At 37.5% G+C, this 25,540-nt stretch overlaps 1 protein-coding gene across 1 annotated transcript; it reads right to left on the bottom strand.

Moving 5' to 3' along the window:
• Nucleotides 1–1,141: 1,141 nt before the first annotated feature.
• Nucleotides 1,142–24,050, bottom strand: LOC128652011 (protein S100-A1-like). The gene is made up of 3 exons (XM_053704962.1): nt 23,946–24,050; nt 19,787–19,922; nt 1,142–2,035 (listed from the first exon to the last, which is right to left on the bottom strand). The coding sequence occupies exons 1-3, from the start codon at nt 23,996–23,998 to the stop codon at nt 1,892–1,894; spliced, it is 333 nt and encodes a 110-aa protein (XP_053560937.1). The 5' UTR covers nt 23,999–24,050; the 3' UTR covers nt 1,142–1,891.
• Between the last annotated feature and the right edge of the window lie 1,490 nt (nt 24,051–25,540).

Genomic DNA, 25,540 nt, shown 5'->3' with positions numbered 1-25,540 from the left:
AAGTTTTCAGGAGAGCACCTGGCACTGATATAAATTCTAAGTTTGCAGCAAATACAAGTCAAACCAAAATGTTTTCACTACAATTTAACTTACATTTTCCTCTAGTTTAGTATGCATTACGTTTCTGTCAGTAAAATAAGTGTATTTTGAGTTTTTAGCAAATTTCACCTGCATACAAATGGCGAGATAAATCAGTTAAGTCTGAAGGTGTAAAATGCTTAGAATATATCATGAGAATTGTGATAGAGATTCATAGAGACCCTGGGAACTCCCCTGTCCCTCCCACTTTTTTAAACTGTCAGTTTTATTTTATATAGAATAAATATAAAGTGCAAAGTAATTTGTAAAAGATACACAGAAATATACAAAGTATGATCCTAATTTGTTAAAGTTACACACAAACTTTCAAAATAGTTACTGTTGTATATAGAATTGCATTAAAATACAAAGCTTGAATGTAATAAACACTTAAAGGACCCAATCTGAAGTGTAAAGTAATATAAAATACAAAGCACAAAGTGTAAATGTAACAAAATTATCATGTAATGTAGTGCTATATTGCACTGGGCTTGTCTCTCCTTCGCATGCAAAATATAGGGAACGCCTCTTAGAGAAGTATAGCATAATTTCATCTGGGCTGAAAGCTTTAGATCACTTAGTCCATTGTGATATTATGTGACTTTTGTAATTTTGTTTTCACCTTCAACCTTCTGTGATACCTTAATCAAAGAAGTACTGACACACTGGTTAGAAATGACAGATCTAGATTAATAAAAAAATATACTTTGACATAAATAATAATAAAACGTAAAAAATGCATAATAAAGATGAAGTAAACAGGAAAAAACACTTTCTATCTTTATACATGCTGCAAATGAAAAATAACAATTCTCTGATAGGACCTGGTTGCCTTAAGTCGGTACTTTGCATTGTTTTAGAGATAAATCAAATTAAAATATGTCAATTTTATTTCACATCTAATACAGGTTATAAAAATCTCATTATTTTTCTACACTATGAATTTTAATACTCAAGTTAGAGTATTTAAAACACAAGGTTTACTTAAAGGGACACTGAACCCAAAATTTTTCTTTCGTGATTCAGATAGAGCATGGAATTTTAAGAAACTTTCTAATTTACTCCTATTATCAAATTTTCTTCATTCTCTTGGTATCTTTATTTGAAATGCAAAAATGTAAGTTTAGATGCCGGCCCATTTTTGGTGAACAACCTGGGTTGTCCTTGCTGATTGGTGGATAAATTCATCCACCAATAAAGTGCTGTCCAGAGTGCTGAACGTAAAAAAAAGCTTAGATGTCTTCTTTTTCAAATAAAGATAGCAAGGGAACGAAGAAAAATTGATAATAGGAGTAAATTAGAAAGTTGCTTAAAATTGCATGCTCTATCTGAATCACGAAAGAAAACATTTGAGGGATAGAGCACATTTTACCTTTTCATATTTCTTGGAAGATGATTAGTGTGAAATTTTAAAAATAAAGTAATAAAACATGTCATGGATACATTAACATTTGCAGACAAATACACTGCTCAGATTCAGTTATTCACCCATTTGCAAGGTCATTAAAAGAAAGAATTATGATAAGGAAGAGCTGCATTAGCGGTATATAACATTGCCTTCAAAACTGTGCGCTTAATATTATATCTACTTGAGTATAATGCACATAGCCCTCAATGCTGTGCTCTGAATTGTCCATCTACTTGAGCATAATATATATACAACCCCAGTTTAAGGGACAATTACATGTCAAGGCAAACGCAGGCATAAAGTATTACTCCTCTTCTTTGATGGTGAGTGTTAATCCTCACACTGGTTCATGAGGCTTTAAAGGGAAGGGCTACAGCTAGGATTTCTAAATTGATTCCATCGTAGTCATTTCTCTTCATGGATCGAAGTATGGCATGCAGAGGTCACCATGGCTACCAGTGCAGCATATTCACTAAAATCTATTTCCTGGTCATTGTTTGTGTCCAAATCTGTAAATATGCGATCCAATGTCTTGGGATCCTGGATGCTCTGTGAAATTATTAAACATATTAAAATAGCAGATTAGATGGTGTGGTTACTATTTCAGTATGTTCTTATTCGTTATTATTACATCAATGCTCTTTATTAACTATCAGCAGCGTATCTAGAACTTACTGGGCCGCAGGGCAAACTTTGTGGCAAGGCGCCCCTCAATTGAACAGCACCCTTTCAAAAGTATAGCTTGTTTGGATTTTGGAATATTTGCATCTTTAAAATGGGAGAGTTTGGAGAGGGGATGGAACCAAGTGTAAACAACAATATCTTATGTCAGTTAGTAAGTATTTACATATTATTTATACACACACACATATCCACATACAGGCACATATCCACACACAAACGCATATATATACACATGCACACACATATACACACAAACACATGAACACATAACATACCCATATATACACACACAAGCACATGCACACACACAAATGCATACATATACACACATACGTAAACACACACAAAAACATATTCATAGTAAAATAGCTTCTTAGGAACATGTCATTGAAAGTGTGATAATTTAGTAAGCAATATCTACTATTACAAATCATTTTAGGTATCTTTATGGATTACAAATTACAAAACAGCAGCTATAGATGCTAACTGCTATAGAGCAACTTGAGGAGAGAGAGGGTTAACAAACTGCTATCATTGAGTGTCTGGTCTCACTCACCCTCCTTTGCAGAGATAACAGCACTAGAAAGCTATAATAGCTGGAATGTGATCTGATCCTTTACCTGCACAAGCTGCATTTCCATGATCAGTGGAAGAAAATATACAGCTCAGCTCATGGCAGCGATTTAGGACATCAGGAGCATAGATGACACTGACTGCTCCAAAAGCCGGCATCGCTACCCTGCTCTGCCCACCTACTCCTTCCAATCTATCTAGAGAAGCCTGTGCAGTGCTGATTTATAGCAAGTGGAGGGGCATACGTAAAAGTTAATTTAATAATTAACTAATAAAAGTAATATTACAAAAAAATAAATTAAAAAGTCCTTTTTGTAAGTTGCCCCAGATTTTCTACTCAAGCTGCCAAGTGGGGAAGCTGTGCACACTAATTAAGCTGTGCATTCCCTAAAAAGTAGCTGTGCGCTCACACAAGGGGGCAGTGGCTGAGGTCCCCTTTTAAAAGATGGGCCTGTTAGTAGTGGTGAACCCTGCAAAAACTATAGTTACAACCCTGTTAACTATGTATTTATCCTTGCAAAGTCCTGCTTCGGAGCTGCAACTCATCAATAGTGGCATTTGCATACAGCCACCGAACACCAGCTGTGTCCTGCTCAGGCTCAGTAGGAACTTAAAGTTACATGAAAGTCAAAAATCTAACTTTAAACACAATCAGCTAGATTACAAGTTTGGCCCATAATGCTGCTTTTTCCCTAACACTGCTATTACAAGTCTTGTAGTTATAGGTGTACCGCACACCTTTTAGCCTGTCACGCAACGTCAGTACCGCGCTTTTAAAAAAGTCCTTTTTCAATGGGACTCCCATAGCACCGGTATTCCGAGTTTGCCTGGAAGGCCAAAAAGTGAGCGGTACAACCTATACTGACAAGATCTGTACTGCCATCTAAAGTCAGCAGTTATGAGTTTTACGCTAAAAAGCTGTACCATAAAACTCATAACTAAAATGTTAAAAAGTACACTAATACCCATAAACTACCTATTAACCCCTAAACCGAGACCCTCCCGCATGGCAAACATTATAATAAATTTATTAACCCCTAATCTGCTGCTCCAGACATCGCCACCACTATTCAAATGTATTATCTCTATTCCGCCGCTCACTATAATAAACCTATTAACCCCTAAACTGCCACCCTCCCGCATCGCAAACACTTTTAAAAATACTATTAACTCCTAATTTGCCGTCCACCCACAGCACCGCTATGATAAACTATTAGCCCCTAAACCTAACGACCCCCTAACTTTGTATTAAAATTACAATTTCCCTATCTTAAATTAAATTAAAACTTACCTGTCAAATTAAATAAATACATTTTAAACTAACAATTAAACTAAGATAATTATTAAACTACAATTAAACTAACTACCAATTAAATTAAAGTAAACTAAACATTAAAAAAATCCTAACACTACTCTAAAAATTATGAAAAGTATCTAATTACAAAATAAAATAAAATAACTAGATTACAAAAAAAAAAACACTAAATTACGAAAAATAAGAAACAAATTATCAAAAATAAAAAAGAATTACACCTAATCTAATAGCCCTATAAAAATAAAAAAGCCCCCCGCCCCCAAATAAAAAAAACCTAGCCTACAATAAACTACCAATGGCCCTTAAAAGGGCCTTTTGTGGGGCATTGCCCCAAAGAAATCAGCTCTTTTACCTGTAAAAAAATACAAACACCCGCAACAGTAAACCCCCCCAAATAAAATAACTATATAAAAAAAACTAAGCTCCCCATTGCCCTGAAAAGGGCATTTGTATGGGAATTGCCCTTAAAAGGGCATTTAGCTCTTTTACATGCCCATACCCTAAACTAAAAATAAAACCCACCCAAAAAAACTTAAATAAACCTAACACTAACCCCTGACGATCCACTTACAGTTATTGAAGTCCCGCTTGAAGGATCCACCCAGCCGGCAAGAAGTCTTCATCCAGGCGGCCTATTCGATCTTCATCCAGCCAGCGAAGTCTTCATCCAGACAGCATCTTCTATCTTAATCCATCCGGCATGGAGCGGGTTCATCCTGAAGACATGTGGAGCATCCTCTTCATACGGCCGCCGACGTAAACTGGAACTTCAATGCAAGTGACATCATCCAAGAAAGATTTCAATTAGCCAATAGGATTAGAGCTGCTCAAATCCTATTGGCTGATTGGATCAGCCAATAGGATTTGAGCAGCTCTCATTCTATTGGCTGTTACAATCAGCCAATAGGATGAGAGCTCAATCCTATTGGTTGATTGGAACATTCAATAGGATGAGAGCTGCTCAAATCCTATTGGCTGATTGGATCAGCCAATAGGATTTTAGCAGCTCTAATCCTATTGGCTGATTGAAATCTTTCAGCCAATAGGAATGCAAGGGACGCCATCTTGGATGACTTTTTTTAGATAGTTATTTTGTTTGGGGGGGTTGGTTGTGGGGATATTGGGTGTTTGTATTTTTTTTACAGGTAAAAGAGCTGATTTCTTTGGGGCGATGCCCCACAAAAGGCCCTTTTAAGGCCCATTGGTAGTTTATTGTAGGCTAGGTTTTTTTTTATTTTGAGGGGGCTTTTTTATTTTGATAGGGCTATTAGATTAGGTGTAACTCTTTTTTATTTTTGATCATTTGTTTCTTATTTTTAGTAATTTAGTGTTTGTTTTTTTATGTAATTTAGTTATTTTTATTTTTAGTAATTTTAGTGTTTAATTTTTTTCGTAATTTTAGGTTTTAGTGTAAGGCAGGGTTTTATTTCACAGGTAAGTTTGTATTTATTTTAACTAGTTAGTTAGTAAATAGTTAATAACTATTTACTATCTAGTCTACCTAGTTAAAATAAATACAAACTTACCTCTGAAATAAAAATAAAGCCTAAGCTAGATACAATATAACTATTAGTTATATTGTAGCTAGCTTAGGCTTTATTTCACAGGTAATTAAGTATTTAGTTTTAAATAGGTATTATTTAGTTAATAATTGTAACTTTAGTTTATCTCTATTTTAATTATGTTAAATTTAGGGGGTGTTAGGGTTAGGTTTAGAGTTAGGTTTAGGGGTTAATAGTTTAATTTAGCTTGTTGCGATGTGGGGGGGGGGGGGCTTGCGGTTTTGGTGTTAATAGGTTTATTTAGTTAATAGTTGTAAATTTAATTTAGCTATAATTTTATTATGTTAAAGTTAGTGGGTGTTAGGGTTAGGCTAAGGGTTACGTTAGGGTTAGGGTTATGTTAAGGTTAGGTTTAGGGGTTAATGGATTTATTTAGCGGTAGTGATGTGGGAGGCCAGAGGTTTAGGGGTTAATAACTTTAGTATAGTGGCGGCGACATTGGGAGTGGCAGATTAGGAGTTAATAGTTTTATGTAGGTGGCGGCAATGTTGGGGCAGCAGATTAGGGGTTAATAACATTATGTAGGTGGCGGCGATGTTGGGGGTGGCAGATTAGGGGTTAATAACATTATGTAGGTTGCGGCGATGTTGGTGGCAGCAGATTAGGGGTAAATAACATTATGTAGGTGGCGGCGATGTTGGGGGCGGCAGATTAGGGGTTAATAACTGTATGTAGGTGGCGGCGATGTTGGGGGCAGCAGATTAGTGATGTTTAGACTTGGGGTTTATGTTAGGGTTTTAGGTTTAAACATTATTTTCTTTTTCCCCATAGACATCAATGGGGCTGCGTTATGGAGCTTTTGTTTCCGCGATCGCAGGTGTTAGGCTTTTTTTTGCCGGCTCTCCCCATTGATGTCTATGGGCAAATAATGCACGAGCATGTCAAAGCAGCGCTTGTTTTCGGTGCGGTATGGAGCTCAACACAACCATTTCGCCTGTGAAAGCCTGCTTTTTCAAAACCTGTAATATCAGCGCTATAGGGAGGTGAAAGGAGGTGAAAAGTGATTGCATCAGCCAATAGGATTTTTTCTACCTTAATTCCGATTGGCTGATAGATTTCTATCAGCCAATCAGAATCTAAGGGACGCCATCTTGGATGACATAATTTAAAGGAACCGTCATTCAGTAAGAAGACTCAGGATGAAGAGGATGCTCCGCGTCGGATGTCTTGAAGATGGAGCCGCTCCGCGTTGGATAGATGAAGATAGAAGATTCTGTCTGGATGAAGACTTCTGCCCGATTGGAGGACCTCTTCGCCCGGCTTGGATGAAGACTTCTCCCGGCTTTGTTGAGGACTTTGACCCAGTTGGATGAAGACTTCTGCCGCTTCCTTGAGGATGGATGTCCGGTCTTCAGAACAGTAAGTCGATCTTCAGGGGGTTAGTGTTAGGTTTTTTTAACGGTGTATTGGGTGGGTTTTATTTTTAGGTTAGGGGCTTTGTGCCGCAAAAGAGCTAACTGCCCTTTTAAGGGCAATGCCCATCCAAATGCCCTTTTCAGGGCAATGGGGAGCTTAGGTTTTATTAGTTAGTATTTTATTTGGGGGGTTGGTTGTGTGGGTGGTGGTTTTTACTGTTGGGGGGGGTTGGTTGTACTTTTTTTTACAGGTAAAAGAGCTGATTTCTGTAATTTAGTGTTTTTTTGTGTGATTTAGCTAATTTAATTTATTTAATTGTATTTAATTTAGTTAATTTATTTAATTGTAGTGTAGTGTTAGGTGTTAGTGTAACATAGGTTAGGTTTTATTTTACAGGTAAATTTGTCTTTATTTTAGCTAGGTAGTTATTAAATAGTTAATAACTATTTAATAACTATTCTACCTAGTTAAAATAAATACAAACTTGCCTGTAAAATAAAAATGAACCCTAAGCTAGATACAATGTAACTATTAGTTACATTGTAGCTAGTTTAGGGTTTATTTTATAGGTAAGTATTTATTTTTAAATATGAATAATTTAGTTAATGATAGTAATTTTATTTAGATTTATTTAAATTATATTTGTAGGTGTCGCGATGTCGGGGCGGCAGATTAGGTGTTAATAAGTGTAAGATTAGGGGTGTTTCGACTCAGGGTTCATGTTAGGGTGTTAGGTGTGAACATAAATTTTATTTCCCCATAGGAATCAATGGGGCTGCGTTTTACGCTGCTTTTTTTCAGGTGTTAGACTTTTTCTCAGCCGGCTCTCCCTGTTGATTCCTATGGGGAAATCGTGCATGAGCACGTAGACCAGCTCACCGCTGACTTAAGCAGCGCTGGTATTGGAGTGAAGTGTGGAGCAAAATTTTGTTCTACGCTCACTTCTTGTCTTTTAAAAACCTGTAATACCAGTGCTGTATGTAAGTGAGCGTTGACAATAAATTGCACGGTAGCACCGCACCCCTCATAACGCAAAACTTGCAATTTCGCCGTTAGTCTTTTATACACGTACGTATATGAATTTAATGTCCCTTTAAAAGCAACACAACAACTTCTGATTTGTAAACCTTACTTTAAAAGAACATTAAAGTCAACTTTAAACTTCCATGATTCAGATAGAAGACACAATTTAAACAGCTTTCCAATTTGTTTCCATTATCTAAATATGCACAATATTTTTATAAGCACACTTTCAAAAATCCAGACTTTTTCATTTTTTTTAAATAAAATTATTAAAACATTTAAAAAAAAATCCCTGCCTGTAAGTCATGGGGGCCTATTTATCAAGTTCCGTATAGATGTTTCTGGCGAGCATTCAGGCTCGCCAGAAACACAAGTTATGAAGCAGCAAGAACTGCTGGTGCAAAGTCGGCATTTATCGATGTGCAGCGGACATGATTCGCAATATTGGATCATGTCCGCTCGCATCATGATAAATAGGCCCCATAATCTTCTCTGACTGCATCTTTGGTTTGGCTTTTGTGTTCCAAAATGCAAATGCTGGTGTATATTTATTAACAACAGCTATTATTTTCTGAATCTTTCTGAATATAGTACTAAATTACTTTTAGGTTGTAGGTGTATGCCGTATAATGACATGTAAATATTACCGAAATGATATGATACTGTTGTTTACACTTGGGGTTGATTTATTAAGCAGCGGATGCTGCAATCTACCCCTGTAGTTTCCAGATTGCTGGAAACAAAGAGTTAAGAAGCAGCGGTCGTAAGACCGCTTCTCCTTAACTCTCCACCACCTCTGAGGCGGCGGATAGCAATCCTCCAGATCGGATACGATTGGGATGATTGACACCTCCTGCTTTGAACCTGCAGGGGGTGGCATTGCACAAGCATTTCACTAGAAATGCTTGTGCAATGTTAAATGCTGACAGCATATGCTGTCAACCTTTAGCGATGTCGGGCGGACATGATCCGCTACAGCGGATCAATTCCTTCTGACATTTAGTAAATTGGCCCCTTGGTCCCATCCCATCTACAAGCTGTCCCATTTTACAGATGCAAATATACAAACATTCCAAAATCCAAACCTTTTTCAATCTGAAGCAGTTTGGATAAAGGGTTTTGTACCAGTACATACGTATTTGCGTTTCACATGCTGCAGTGGAAAGATAACAGAGCTAGCTTTAAAATGTGTCAGAAAGAAATCTACTACTCATCTGAAGTTCAGACAATGGGGTCCATTTTTTTTCACGGCCCGAATGCTGCTATATGCAGCTGTTTCCGCACAAGCCGGAAACATAAGTTAAGAAGCAGCGGTCTTAAGACCTCTGCTCCTTAACTCGTCCGCCACCTCAGAGGTGGCGGACAGCAATCAGCCCGATCGCATACGATCAGGTTGATTGACACCCCCTGCTAGCGGCCAATCAGGAGGCAGCATTGCACAAGCATTTCACAAGGAATGCTTGTGCAATGATAAATGCTAACGGCGTATGCTTTCATGATTTATCGATGTCTGGCGGACATGTCAGACACATGATAAATCGGCCCCTAAGTGCTTTTACATAGTATTTTAATTATGTATTCATTGATTATGCTATTCTACTGTGTTTAGTGGTCCTTTAACAAGCCAACCACTTTCAACAATTGTTTTCATCATATTTTCCCAGTATCAGTAAAACTGCTGAGAGACACTGTATAAATGTGAGTAATACGCATGAGTTGCTCTGTCTTTATAAACAACTATAAATATTTAATTGCACAAAAAGCACAGTTAGATATCAGCTGCCCGGTTATAATGATAAACTCTAGTGCTATTTTGCAGCCTTCTTTTTCAAAGACCGGAAAGTGATATTAATATTGAAGAGGTTCTTTACTGCAGGTTTTTAACTAAACTTCTGATTTGTTACCAAGCATGAAGTTATGCCTAGCGGCTAGCTTGTGTGGGTGTCCAGGAAGTTAGCGGATGGAGTCATTACAAGACCTTAGATCAGACACTATAGTCCGCCAGGCATTTTCAGCCACATGTCCACATTAGAGCTTGTGGCCCTCAAGTCCCTTTTGGCCACATCAGACCACATATCAGACAAGTCTTTCTCAATTCCAGCCCTCAGGGCACATTTTCAGGATTACCTTTGGTGAGAGCAGGTTAGTAACCATGGTTACTGTCCAGATGATTATTTAATCTGTGCTCTAGTTCAAATATCCTGAAAAGGTGGCCTGTCAGTTTTCCCTAAACAATGGAATTGAGAAACACTGGTTTTACACCTCTGGTCCAGCAGGTGATCTCAGCTACACGCCCACATTAGGCCTCAGATCAGACCACGTGGCTCTGACCACCTTTCCTTTTTGTCTTTGTGCAGGCTGCACTGGGCTGCTGTTTTCCCCTGCCCTCGTACCGGGGCTGTCACCCTTTATCAGCAGTCAGAGTAGCTCATAATATGATATGATATGAAGTATGTAGTAGTAAAATTCTTCTAGTAAATGCTGTCACTTTAATTCATCAAACTTTACATTTCACTGGTTTTGTTAAAATACTTACCTTTTCTTTGTGAAAGCCGCTCCAGCGCTTCCCCCGCCCGTCGCAAGCCTCTTCCTACGTCAGAAATGACGATCCCGGCCTTACTCCAATCATGGCGTTGCTTTAGGCAATGATTCCCCCGGGGGGGGAAGCCGTGATTGGATGATGCCGGAATCGTCATTGCTGACGTATGAAGAGGCTTGCAACGGGTTGGAGAAGCGCTGGAGCGGCTTTCAAGAAGAAAAGGTAAGTATTTTAACAAAACGAGTGAAATGTAAAGTTTGATGAATGAAAGTGCCCCTGGTTTAATAGGATTTTTAAAAACCTGGCACTCATTCCACAAACTTTACATTCACTTTAAGTTAAGAAGCATCGGTCATAAGACCACTGCTCTTTAACTCATCAGAGGTGGCAGACAGCAATCGGGATGATTGACACCCCCTACTACCGGACAATTGGCTGTGAATATGCAGGGGGCAACATTGCACAAGCATTTCACCAGATATGCTTGTGCAATGTTAAATGCCGACAGGGTATGCTGTCTGCATTTAGGGATGTCGGGCGGACATGATCCGCTACAGCGGATCATGTCCGTCCGAAATATGATAAATCTACCCCCAGGAATTTACTTTTGCGCATACATATAGTACATTCACTCAGGATACAAATTTTCTGGCCGATTTATCATGTCTGTCCGACATCGATAAATGTCGACAGCATACGCTGTCGTCATTTATCATTGCACAAGCATTTCATGTGAAATGCTTGTGCAATACCGCCCCTGCAGATTTTGAAATATTTGTATATTTGTATCTGTAAAATTGGACAGCTTGGAAAGGGGATGGGACCAAGGGGCCGATTTACTAAATGTCGGAAGGACATGATCCGCTGTCTGCATTTAATATTGCACAAGCATTCCTAGTGAAATGCTTTTGCAATGCCACCCCCTGCTAGCGGCCGAATCGTATCTGATCGGGATGATTGCTATCCGCCACCTCAAAGGTAGCGGAGGAGTTAAGAGCGCTGCTTCTCAACCTTTCTTTCCGGCGAGCCTGAAGGCCCCATAGGGCCTCATTACTTAAAATTCACTATATCAAACATGAAAAACCATGCTGATATTCGGAGGAAATGCCTCTGTGAGTTGCAAGATGCCTCCCTTAGAAAGTAAAGTTTTGCTTGAAAGGGAACCGTCACTTGGAGAGCAAAATTAGCAGGGAGCAGGAAGAGCACTTTAAAAATCAAATCCTACAGCCAATACAAATCAGATGACCTGTTTTTAGTGTATTTTATTTTACAATTGCCTTTATTCTTGTGTGCATGTGTTTTTTCTATTAAAGGGACATAATACCCATATGCTAAATCACTTGAAAGTGATACAGCATAACTATAAAAAGCTGACAAGAAAATATCATCTGAACATCTCTATGTAAAAAAGGAAGAAATTTTACCTGAAAAAATGATCTGCTCAACAGAGTAAGTGGTCTGTGAACAATTATACTTCAGCTACTGTCTAGCTGCAGGTTGGGAAAAAAACAAATAGCCAATCAGTATCAGCAGTACTGAGGTCATGTTTTGCTTTGTTGTGATCTCTCAAGATTTAAAAGTAAATTTCCTTAAACTGAATAGGGAATTAACATGACTGTGCCTACAGATGCCAGATGCACTTTTCCTTGCAAGTCCTGGAACTAGCATCCTGATTGGCTGCCTATAGTGGCTTTACAATTGGATATGGCTACTGAGATAATTTTGAGGTAAAATGTATTTTTTAAATAGAGATGTTCAGGTGACGTTTTCTAGTCAGCTTTTTACAACTATGCTGCATCACTTTCAAATTGCTTTTACATTTGGGTAAGAAGTGTTTTGTGTATTTTAATACAATCTCTCCTCCTTTCAGTTTGTAAGGTGAGACAGCAAGATCTGTAGAATACACCAGACCTTGCAGAGAACTTTCAGCTACATACATGCACCACCCCTGTCCAGCCCACTAACAAAGGTGGTAAATCTTATTTTTGAATGTGCAGTGTGGTTTTATTATAATTTCTACTGTGTGCCTTAAATATGCTTTTTCCTGCCTAAATTCAATATGAATTTACATTTTTCTATAAAATACAATTTTATTAAGGGGATTTTTAATGTTTTACGGAGTGTTTTTAATTCTATGGGACTGCTGCTCCATAACTTGTCCGCCTGCTCTGAGGCCGCGGACAGAAACCAACCCGATCGAATACGTATCATGTCGACTTGCACATTAATAAATATACTCCTATATCTCATTTATTCATTCTTTTTTTGTGAATTGTAAGTTATGATTTATTTGTGAGCACTAATGTAATGTATGCATTTTTTCCAAATACTTAAAGGGATATTAACCCAATTTTTTTCTTTCATGATTTAGATAGAGGGGCATATTTATCAAGCTCCGAATGGAGCTTGATGCCCCTTGTTTCTGGCTAGCCTTCAGGCTAAAGACCGCTGCTCCATAACTTGTCCGCCTGCTCTGAGGCGGCGGACAGAAATCAAACTAATCGAATACGATCGGGTTAATTGACACCTTCTGCTAGCGGCCGATTGGCCGCAAATCTGCAGGGTGTGGCATTGCACCAGCAGTTCACAAGAACTGCTGGTGCAATGATAAATAGAACCAAAAAAAAAAAGAGTATACAATAGGATAGTTACTTCCCTTTAGTTAGAACCGCTGCCTTCCAAACAGTCTCTCTCAAAGCTGTACAAACAATGGCCTAGATTTAGAGTTCTGCGTTAGCCGTCAAAAGCAGCGTTAAGGGGTCCTAACGCTGGTTTTGGCCGGCCGCTGGTATTTAGAGTCAGGCAGGAAAGGGTCTAACGCTCACTTTCAAGCCGCGACTTTTCCATACCGCAGATACCCTTATGTGAATTGCGTATCCTATCTTTTTAATGGGATCTTCCTAACGCCGGTATTTAGAGTCTTGGCTGAAGTGAGCGGTAGAGCCTCTACCGACAAGACTTCAGCCGCAGAAAAAAGTCAGTAGTTAAGAGCTTTCTGGGCTAACGCCGGTTTATAAAGCTCTTAACTACTGTGCTATAAAGTACACTAACACCCATAAACTACCTATGTACCCCTAAACCGAGGCCCCCCCACATCGACGCCACTATAGTAAATATTTTTAACCCCTAATCTGCCGACCGCACACCGCCGCCACCTACATTATCCCTATGAACCCCTAATCTGCTGCCCCTAACATCGCCGATCCCTATATTATATTTATTAATCTCTAATCTGCCCCCCCCCCCCAACGTCGCCGCTACCTTACCTACACTTATTAACCCCAAATCTGCCAACCGGACCTCGCCGCTACTCTAATAAATGTATTAACCCCTAAACCACCGCACTCCCGCCTCACAAACCCTATAATAAATAGTATTAACTCCTAATCTGCCCTCCCTAACATTGCCGCCACCTAACTTCAAGTATTAACCCCTAATCAGATTGAGCTTGCATTCTATTGGCTGTTCCGATCAGCCAATAGAATGCAAGCTCAATCTGATTGGCTGACTGGATCAGCCAATCCGATTGAACTTGAATCTGATTGGCTGATTCAATCAGCCAATCAGATTTTTCCTACCTTAATTCCGATTGGCTGATAGAATCCTATCAGCCAATCGGAATTCGAGGGACGCCATCTTGGATGACGTCATTTAAAGGAACCTTCATTCGGCGAGTAGGCGTCGTGGAAGAAGGATGGATCCGCGACGGCTGGAAGAAGATGGCTCCGCTCCGGATGGATGAAGATAGAAGATGCCGCTTGGATGAAGATGTCTACCGGTCCGGATGTCCTCTTCTGCCCGGATAGGATGAAGACTTCTGCTGCTCTGGATGTCCTCTTTTGGTCCATCGGTGCCCGGCTGGGTTAACACGAATCAAGGTAGGGAGATCTTCAGGGGAAGTTGTGTTAGGTTTATTTAAGGGGGGTTTGGGTTAGAGTAGGGGTATGTGGGTGGTGGGTTGTAATGTTGGGGGTGGTATTGTGTTTTTTTTTACAGGCAAAAGAGCTGATTTCTTTGGGGCATGCCCCGCAAAATGCCCTTTTAAGGGCTGGTAATAGAGCTGTTAACTTTTTAAATTTAGATTAGGGTAGGGAAATGTTTTATTTTGGGGGGCTTTGTTATTTTATTAGGGGGCTTACAGTATGTGTAATTAGCTTAAAATTCTTGCAATCTTTTTTTATTTTTTGTAATTTAGTGTTTTTTTTTTTTTGTAATTTAGTTTAGTTTATTTAATTGTAGGTAATTGTAGGTACTTGTAGCTAATTGATTTAATTTATTTATTGATATTGTAGTGTTGGGTTTAATTGTAACTTAGGTTAGGATTTATTTTACAGGTAATTTTGTAATTATTTTAACTAGGTAGCTATTAAATAGTAAATAACTATTTAATAGCTATTGTACCTAGTTAAAATAAATACAAAGTTGCCTGTAAAATAAATATAAATCCTAAAATAGCTACAATATAATTATTCGCTATATTGTAGCTATATTAGGGTTTATTTTACAGGTAAGTATTTAGATTTAAATAGGAATACTTTAGTTAATAATATTTAATTTATTTTGTTGGATTAAAATTATATTTAATTTAGGGGGGTGTTAGGGTTAGGGTTAGACTTAGCTTTAGGGGTTAATACATTTATTATAGTAGCGGCGAGGTCCGGTCGGCAGATTAGGGGTTAATACTTGAAGTTAGGTGTCAGCGATGCTAGGGAGGGCAGATTAGGGGTTAATACTATTTATTATAGGGTTTGCGAGGCGGGAGTGCGGCAGTTTAGGGGTTAATACATTTATTAGCATAGCGGCGAGGTCCGGTCAGCAGATTTGGGGTTAATAAGTGTAGGTAAGGTAACGGCGACGTGTGGGGGGGCAGATTAGGGGTTAATAAATATAATATTGGGGTCGGCGATGTTAGGGGCAGCAGATTAGGGGTACATAGGAATAATGTAGGTTGCGGCGGTGTCTGGAGTGGCAGATTAGGGGTTAATAATATAATGCAGGTGTCAGCGATAGCGGGGGCGGCAGATTAGGGGTTAATAAGTGTAAGGTTAGGGGTTTTTAGACTCGGGGTTCATGTTAGGGTGTTAGGTGCAGACTTAGAAACTGTTTGCCCATAGGAAACAATGGGGCTGCGTTGGGAGCTGAATGCTGCTTTTTTTGCAGGTGTTAGTTTTTTTTCCAGCCCAAACTGCCCCATTGTTTCCTATCGGGATATCGTGCACGAGCACGTTTTAGCTGCTTACCGCTACCGTAAGCAACGCTGGTATTGAGGGTTGAAGTGGCGGTACATTAGGCTCAACGCACCCTTTTTGAAGCCTAACGCAGCCCCTCAGACAAATCTAAATACCAGCATTGTCTTAAGGGTGCGTTTGGAAAAAAAGTGCCGTTAGCTACGCGGGTCTTTACCGTCAAAACTCTAAATCTAGGCGAATGTATATTGACAGATAGAGGCGCTGGTTCTAAGGGATCTCCAAAAGATTTTTCTCTATGTTTCATAATTTTCCCAGAAGAATTCTGTCAGTATCTGTGTTCAAAGAATATCACATTGGCATAGTATGTCTGAGCACCTTAAAATATTTGTGCAGTATACTCACAGAGTAATATCAGACAAGCGGCTCCACAGGTGATTTCGCAATCTTCCCAAAAAGGGGTTCTGTCTGTATAAAGTGATATCAGGCAAACAGCTCCACAGGTGATATCACACACAAAAAACAGCAGGTGATTTCACAAAAAAACAACGATCAGGAAAGGAAAAATAGCTGGCTTTTTAAAATAAAATGTTTATTTTGCTCGACACAACGTGTTTCCCGCATCACCTGATGAAACGGTCTGTGAACCGGGAAACACGTTGTGTTTTTACTTTGTTTTTAAATAAACTGGAGTTGTTTTTACAACTTTATCATCACAAGATCTTTATTCAACCCTGCTCTCCTTGAGAATTTGAGAATTGGGTAATAGTACAAGACTGTTCGACAATTTACCTTTGTACACTGATATCGGATCCTGAATTACAGGCCTCACTGGAGCAGCGAGAGGATAGCTATCTGGGCAGCTTATAAGAGTCCAGACTGCACCTGAGGCACTTCTCAAGTGCCTTACTTCTAGTAAGTAGAACCTGTTGTGCGTGTGATCTTTCAACGCCATTGATCTTGCACTATTGTGGAGCCTTCTTCTTTCTTTTCCATATATCTAGGGATATACATTCACTGCTTAGTTGTAAAACGCATATATGTTGGGGTCAAGGGTGGGACCTAAGGTAGAGCTTTGGATTTTGGTCATTGTGTGACCAATCTGCCACTTATTCCCAGGCATCTACAGTTTGTCCAGTCTTTTTCTGGAGAACAGCTGGCAACCCTGGTCATACACCAGGCCGTTCTCAGTACAAACACCTAATACAATCATAACATTGACAGTAGAAAATGTCTAGTTTATATACAATGTGTACATATAGCTAATGAACACTTACAATGTACATATAGATAATGAACACATACAATGTACATATAGCTAATGAGCACATACAATGTACATATAGCTAATGAACACCTAAAATGTACATATAGCTAATGAACACTTACAATGTACATATAGCTAATGAACACCTAAAATGTACATATAGCTAATGAACACATACAATGTACATATAGCTAATGAACACATACAATGTACATATAGCTAATGAACACATACAATGTACATATAGCTAATGAACACATACAATGTACATATAGCTAATGAACACTTACAATGTACATATAGCTAATGAACACATACAATGTACATATAGCTAATGAACACATACAATGTACATATAGCTAATGAACACATACAATGTACATATAGCTAATGAACACTTACAATGTACATATAGCTAATGAACACATACAATGTACATATAGCTAATAAACACATACAATGTACATATAGCTAATGAACACATACTATGTACATATAGCTAATGAACACATACAATGTACATATAGCTAATGAACACATACAATGTACATATAGCTAATGAACACATACAATGTACAGATAGCTAATGAACACATACAATGTACATATAGCTAATGAACACATACAATGTACATATAGCTAATAAACACATACAATGTACATATAGCTAATGAACACATACAATGTACATATAGCTAATGAACACCTAAAATGTACATATAGCTAATGAACACATACAATGTACATATAGCTAATGAACACATACAATGTACATATAGCTAATGAACACTTACAATGTACATATAGCTAATGAACACATACAATGTACATATAGCTAATGAACACATACAATGTACATATAGCTAATGAACACATACAATGTACATATAGCTAATGAACACTTACAATGTACATATAGCTAATGAACACATACAATGTACATATAGCTAATGAACACTTACAATGTACATATAGCTAATGAACACATACAATGTACATATAGCTAATGAACACATACAATGTACATATAGCTAATGAACATATACAATGTACATATAGCTAATGAACACATACAATGTACATATAGCTAATGAACACTTACAATGTACATATAGCTAATGAACACATACAATGTACATATAGCTAATGAACACATACAATGTACATATAGCTAATGAACACATACAATGTACATATAGCTAATGAACATATACAATGTACATATAGCTAATGAACACATACAATGTACATATAGCTAATGAACACATACTATGTACATATAGCTAATGAACACATACAATGTACATATAGCTAATGAACACATACTATGTACATATAGCTAATGAACACTTACAATGTACATATAGCTAATGAACACATACAATGTACATATAGCTAATGAACACATACAATGTGTAGCTAATGGACACCTAAAATGTACATATAGCTAATGAACACATACAATGTACATATAGCTAATGAACACATACAATGTACATATAGCTAATGAACACATTCAATGTACATATAGCTAATGAACACATACAATGTGTAGCTAATGGACACCTAAAATGTACATATAGCTAATGAACACATACTATGTACATATAGCTAATGAACACATACAATGTACATATAGCTAATGAACACATTCAATGTACATATAGCTAATGAACACATACAATGTGTAGCTAATGGACACCTAAAATGTACATATAGCTAATGAACACATACTATGTACATATAGCTAATGAACACATACAATGTACATATAGCTAATGAACACACACAATGTACATATAGCTAATGAACACATACAATGTGCATATAGCTAATGAACACATACAATGTACATATAGCTAATGAACACATACAATGTACATATAGCTAATGAACACACACAATGTACATATAGCTAATGAACACATACAATGTGCATATAGCTAATGAACACATACAATGTACATATAGCTAATGAACACATACAATGTGCATATAGCTAATGAACACATACAATGTACATATAGCTAATGAACATATACAATGTACATATAGCTAATGAACATATACAATGTACATATAGCTAATGAACACATACAATGTACATATAGCTAATGAACACATACAATGTACATATAGCTAATGAACACATACAATGTACAGATAGCTAATGAACACATACAATGTACATATAGCTAATGAACACATACAATGTACATATAGCTAATAAACACATACAATGTACATATAGCTAATGAACACATACAATGTACATATAGCTAATGAACACATACTATGTACATATAGCTAATGAACACATACAATGTACATATAGCTAATGAACACATACAATGTACATATAGCTAATGAACACATACAATGTACATATAGCTAATGAACACATACAATGTACATATAGCTAATGAACACATACAATGTACAGATAGCTAATGAACACATACAATGTACATATAGCTAATGAACACATACAATGTACATATAGCTAATAAACACATACAATGTACATATTGCTAATGAACACATACAATGTACATATAGCTAATGAACACATACAATGTACATATAGCTAATAAACACATACAATGTACATATAGCTAATGAACACATACAATGTACATATAGCTAATGAACACATACAATGTACATATTTAGAACTTACACATGATACCTGTTTCAGATCCCAACTTCACTTTAGTCATATTACCAGGACACTCATCCAGGACATCCGCGCAATAAACAGATTAAAGCAGCCATTTCATGCATTCATCATTTACCTTAACAAATGTAGACATCTGTGTGTTGATCATTTTTTTCAAATCTTTTTTTGTAAGTTTGCATCGTTCTCCAGCATAAGAATGAAAAACCTTTATAATATTCATCATTGAGCACTCCAGCGGCGTAAGTTCTTGCCTGATAGATGCAATAAAAACAGAAGCGCAGTCATCATAAAGTAACATGTAAGACAAATGTTATCAGCACTACCTTGTAAATCACATTTTGATATTGATTAGTTATTGACAAAAATACTTGAGCTCCTGTGAGGTGCAGGTTCTATGCGCATGGTTAAGAGATGCCCTTCTTGGTATATCCCATGGTAGCTATGTTAGAAGGGGAGCGCCACTGGTAGACTTGTAAGTGCTGATTAGCAGATTCTGTTCTTCTGTACCTTCCCCAGTTAGGGTAAAGCAGGTCACACTGATAAATCTCACAAGCAAACACAACACTCTGGGTAAACCTGCCCTATAAAGTTGCTTGCCTAGAACTTATTTTAACGGCCATTTAATGGGCATTTTAGCCAAAATTGGAATCCACATGGATGCATTTCAAATTTGAATAGGAGCATTTTTCTATTATACACACACACACACACATGCTCTCACTCACACACTTTCTCACACACACAAAGACACTAACTCTTTCACACACACACTCTCTCTCTCTTTCTCTCACTCTCTCTCTCTCTCTCTCTCTCTCACACACACACACACACCAATAAGTGCTTTTTCCCAAACAGACTCACACACACACTCTCTCTCACACACTAACACACAAACACACACACTCTCTCACACACTAACACACACACATGCTCTCACTCACACACTTTCTCACACACACAAAGACACTTACGCTCTCACACACACTCTCTCTCTCTCACACACACACACACCAATAAACACGTTTTCACACACACACACACTCTCTCTCTCACACACTAACACACACACTCTCTCTCACACACACACACCAATACACACTTTTTCACACACAGAAAGACACTGACAAACAAACACACAAAAACACTTACAGACACACTCGCACGCAAGAGATAAATAACTGTAGGCATGTGCAATATGTTGCAAATGCACAATGTCATAATTTTTTGTCTGTGTCCGTTTCCTACCAAACCCAGACTTTTTTTAATGTTCAGATCTGACTCAGCTTCAAACCCAGACACACAAATGGAATCCCGAACTGTCTGGGTCATTCAGTTTTCAGAGCAGCTGTGTACAGTCATGCACTTCCTATTTATTTTCAATATGAAGATAGACAGCTTTAAAGTAGACATTAAAGGGAGATTAAACCCAACATTTTTCTTTTATGATTCAGACAGAGAATACCATTTTAAACAGCATTCAAATTTACTTCTATTATCTAATTGGCTTCATTATTTAGATATCCTTTGTTAAAGGGACTGTCTACACCAGAATTTTTATTGTTTAAAAAGATAGATAATCCCTTAATTACCCATTCCCTAGCTTTGCACAGCCAACACAGTTATATAAATACATTTTTTACCTTTGTGATTACCTTGTATCTAAGCCTCTGCAAACTGCCCCCTTATTTCAGTTTTTTTTACAGACATCAATTTTAGCCAATCAGAGCTGGCTCACCTGAACTCCATGTGCGTGAGTACAGGGTTATCTATATGACACACATGAACTAACACCCTCTAGTGGTGAAAAACTGTCAAAATGCCCTGAGAGAAGAGGCGGCCTTCAAGGGCTTAGAAAGTAGCATATGAACCTCCTAGGTTTAGCTTTCAACTAAGAATACCAAGAGAACAAAACAAAATTGGTGATAAAAGTAAATTGGAAAATGGTTTAAAATTACATTCTCTATCTAAGTCATGAAAGTTTATTTTGGACGAAACTGTCCCTTTAAAGAAATAGCAAAGCACATGGGTGAGCCAATCACATGAGGCAAATATGTGCAGCCATCAATCAGAAGCTACTGAGCCTATCTAGATATGCTTTTCAGGAAATAATATCAAGAGAAAGAAGAAAATTAGATAAAAGAAGTAATTTAGAAAGTTGTGTTAAATAGTATTTTCTATCTGAATCATGAAATAAAAAATTTGGGTTTAATGTCCCTTTAAAGGCAATTACAGTGATAAAATGAAATGCTCTAATTTATTAGACCATGTAATTTTATCACGAGTGATGCTAAAAAGAAAGAATTTGTTTAACCATCGTAAAGGGGTGGAGCACTGCACATCCCAAATGGAAACTGCTGCTGATCCAATCAGAAGTGCTAGTCTCACAGGTGGGTCGTACAAATACCACTGCTGATTGGATAAGCGCCAGTTTACCTTCGGGAATAGCAGTACTGTGAAGGTATAGAGCGGTGCATTAACTGCATATTGATTAAGTAATTGAGGCCCATTTATCGAGCTCCGAATGGAGCTTGAGGGCCTGTATTTCTGGTGAGCCTGCAGGCTCACCAGAAACAGCAGATATGAAGCTGCTCCATAACCCTGTTCGCCTGCTCTGAGCAGGCGGACAGAGATCGCCACAATTCAACCCGATTGAGTACGATCGGGTTGATTGACACCCCCCGCTGGTGGCCGATTGGCCGCAAATCTGCAGGGGGCGGCGTTGCACCAGCAGCTCACAAGAGCTGCTGGTGCAATGCTGAATACGGAGAGCTTATTGCTCTCCGCATTCAGCGAGGTCTGTCGGACCTGATCCGCACTGTCGATCAGGTCCGACAGACCTTTGATAAATAGGCCTCATTGTCATTAGTAAAACTCTGTTTAAAGGGGCATTAAACTCAACAAATTTCTATCATGCACGTGAAAGAATACTATTTAAATACGCTAACAATTATTTTTGCATGGAAAAAAGTTAAGGGGTATTATATTGATAAAATGGCATGTTCTAACATTATTACAGCATGTAATGCTACCATTAGAAATGTTACAAAGCTATGTGTTTAACTCCCGCTAAGGGGTTAAACATGGTTAAAGTACCGCTCCGGCCCTGCACAGTACTGCTATTCCCAAGCAGAAACTGACACTGATCCAACTAGCACAACACACCATGATAGACATTTGCTGAGTTTAATGCCTCTTTAAACACAGTGAATTACTAATGACAATATATGCATTCATATAATGTGGGAACTTTTCTGTCCCTTTTTATTTTCATTGGGTTGATTAAAATCCTTTAGAAAAACAAATTGTTATCAACAGAAAAATACCATTAAAGTCTATGGGGAATATTCTAGATAAATCATTTGATATGTTTTTCTAAAGGATTGTGATTTACCCATCAGCTAAAAACTGGTAGCTCACTGCAGTAATCATAAAGGAAAGCTGAGACATACTGCTTCATAGCTCTCAAATTGTTTAAAATATCATCTGTAGGGGAGTCTGGGTGGAAATGATGTAATATGGGCAATGTTGTCTGAAGATATTGGGGCATAATTGCTTTTAACCCTCAGCCCTAAGTCACCCTAAGCTGAGGGCCATGACACCCTGAGGTCGTCTGACAGCCGGGTTGAGAATCAGTGGCCTAGAGATTGTGGTTTAAACACTTTCAATAGTTTGAGTAGTTGGAATTAAATGTAAATATGAAAGGGAAGCGATTATTCATCTTAAAATATTTTTGCATTAAAATGGTTACGGTAAAGCTGTATAAAGTTATACATTACATATAATGCATTTTTTTAAATGCTATGAAAACATTTTAGCACAGCCAATTCTAGATACAACAAAAAAAAACAGCTAAATGTAACATTTCTCTAATGCATTTGTACTCAGCTAGAGTTAGAACAAGTTAGTCTTTTATATGTTCAGCTCTGGAGCAGAAGTGCATTGCCCCACCGGATCTGACTATATTTTTAACCCCATTACAATCAATGGCGCAACCAGAAACTGTTCTAATGCACTTATATGTCCCCTTATCCAACAAACCATATATAATGAATATAATAAGTGACATTAAAGATGTGTTCCCTATGTTTTTTCTGTAGAACTTTTTCACTAAAACACTTTCCCATTCTTTAGATAAAGATTCCATAACATAACAGGAGAGGCTGCAGAGAGAACCTAGTGAATATATCCCAGTGTGTAGCAGATGGAGTAACCTGACATAATGTAATTCAAAAGCAAGCAAGCAGTAATAAAACTGTATCAAACATGAGACTTACCCATCATCAAAGTGGGTTGTGCCGCACCGGTTTTTCCCTGATGTGTTATCCATATTTTGTTGGAGATTGGATCTGTATTGTTCACCATCCAAAGCACCTTTTGCACTGTGATTCTGGTGACCAAAATGCTTTCCTCCTATACTCATATAACTCTTCCAAAATCAATAACTACTTAACGGCATTTCCATGACTAAGCCTCAAGGGTCATTGTGAAGCCAGCAAATGCACAAATGATTAATATTAAATACCTTAATGTACATTCAGCTAAAGAAATGAGCCCCACTGATGTCAAACAATAATGGCTCCTTAATATAATAGATAAAAAAAAGGATGGCTCCATACCCTATTTACATTACTCATTTATTCTACATGACTTTTTGTAAGCACTTTCCTGCACTCAACAGCACTTCCAGATTACAAAGTCAATGTGTGAATAATACTCCAGAATGGGTTTGGCAATCATAACATTTAATAAAAGCAGATTAATATTTTGTTCTTATTTAATGTTAAACTTCTTTTGTTTGGTTTTCTCTATTCTTAAAGGGGCATTCTAAGAAAACTAACTCTATGACGTATTTGAAAGATTATCATTATAGAAGTTGATTACAATCTATTGGATGATGCCTTTTCAACCCTTTTTCTGGGCAAAATGGACACTTTTAGTTTCAACAAGATCAAAATAGCTTGTATTCCTGCTCCTACGATCACATTTTAGGCTCCCTGATAAAACCCCTATTTTTATTATGGGTCCAAAAAGTTCTCATAGACTTTTCAAAACCTTTTCCAGACCAGGTTTAAACAAGGCACATATACAGCATATAACAATTAAATGTAGTTACATGGTAGTTTTATACACTTAGTATCCTTCACATTAATTAGAGAAAGTGCAAAAGAAATACATTGCTGTCAACAAAACAGGAAAGGAGCAAAGGAAAACGTTGAAGCCCTCCAAAATACATAGGAGGCCACTTTTGGACCTCATTGTGACAAAGTGAATAATTATCCTAACAGAGGGTAACTAGGTACAAAGGTAACTCTCATGGGTCACATTTAATGAACCTCAGTTTTTACTATTTTGTATGTGTATGTGATATCAGCCTCTCAATATTCTGTTAACATCAGAAGATCTAGTGGATAAAGCCTCCACTCCAGCTATAGGCCTCTCATGGGCCTTTAAATGGATAAATATTACCATCTAGTGGGGGAAATGATATATAATGATACACTCATAAAATATCTAGGCATTTCACTTTGGAGCCTCAATTCAAATAATAACACAAATTAAAATATCTATAATGTGAAAATATCAGTGATCATACTATAGGTATGAAGAATTATATAATGAATATAATCAGAAACAACAATACATATACAACTTGATGGAGGAGATAGCACAGGTTGCAATGTCACTTAAAGATCTAGATAAGGAACATGAACTCATAATTAACTGACCTGACTCCTACTATGAACACCAGGTAGCTCTTAAAGGAGTGAAGAAGTAGTAACCGGGAGTAAATGTATAATAAACTATCACAATATGGATATGTTGAATCCAAACCGGAATAAGTCTATATCCAGTCACATATTTCTTATCT

Source organism: Bombina bombina, chromosome 3 (genome assembly GCF_027579735.1).
Source record: "Bombina bombina isolate aBomBom1 chromosome 3, aBomBom1.pri, whole genome shotgun sequence".
Lineage (NCBI taxonomy): Eukaryota > Metazoa > Chordata > Amphibia > Anura > Bombinatoridae > Bombina > Bombina bombina.
Note: the sequence above shows the minus strand (reverse complement) of the source record. Positions and strands in the feature narration are given on the sequence as shown.

Bases quoted from the DNA above. Each gene is read 5' to 3' on its own strand.
- LOC128652011 (XM_053704962.1), bottom strand. From the start codon at position 23,998: ATGGATAACACATCAGGGAAAAACCGGTGCGGCACAACCCACTTTGAT. The intron at 19,923-23,945 runs GTAAGTCTCATG...TGCATCTATCAG, and splicing joins ACAACCCACTTTGATGATGG to GCAAGAACTTACGCCGCTGG. The intron at 2,036-19,786 runs GTAAATGATGAA...ATAATTTCACAG, and splicing joins AGATGTCTACATTTGTTAAG to AGCATCCAGGATCCCAAGAC.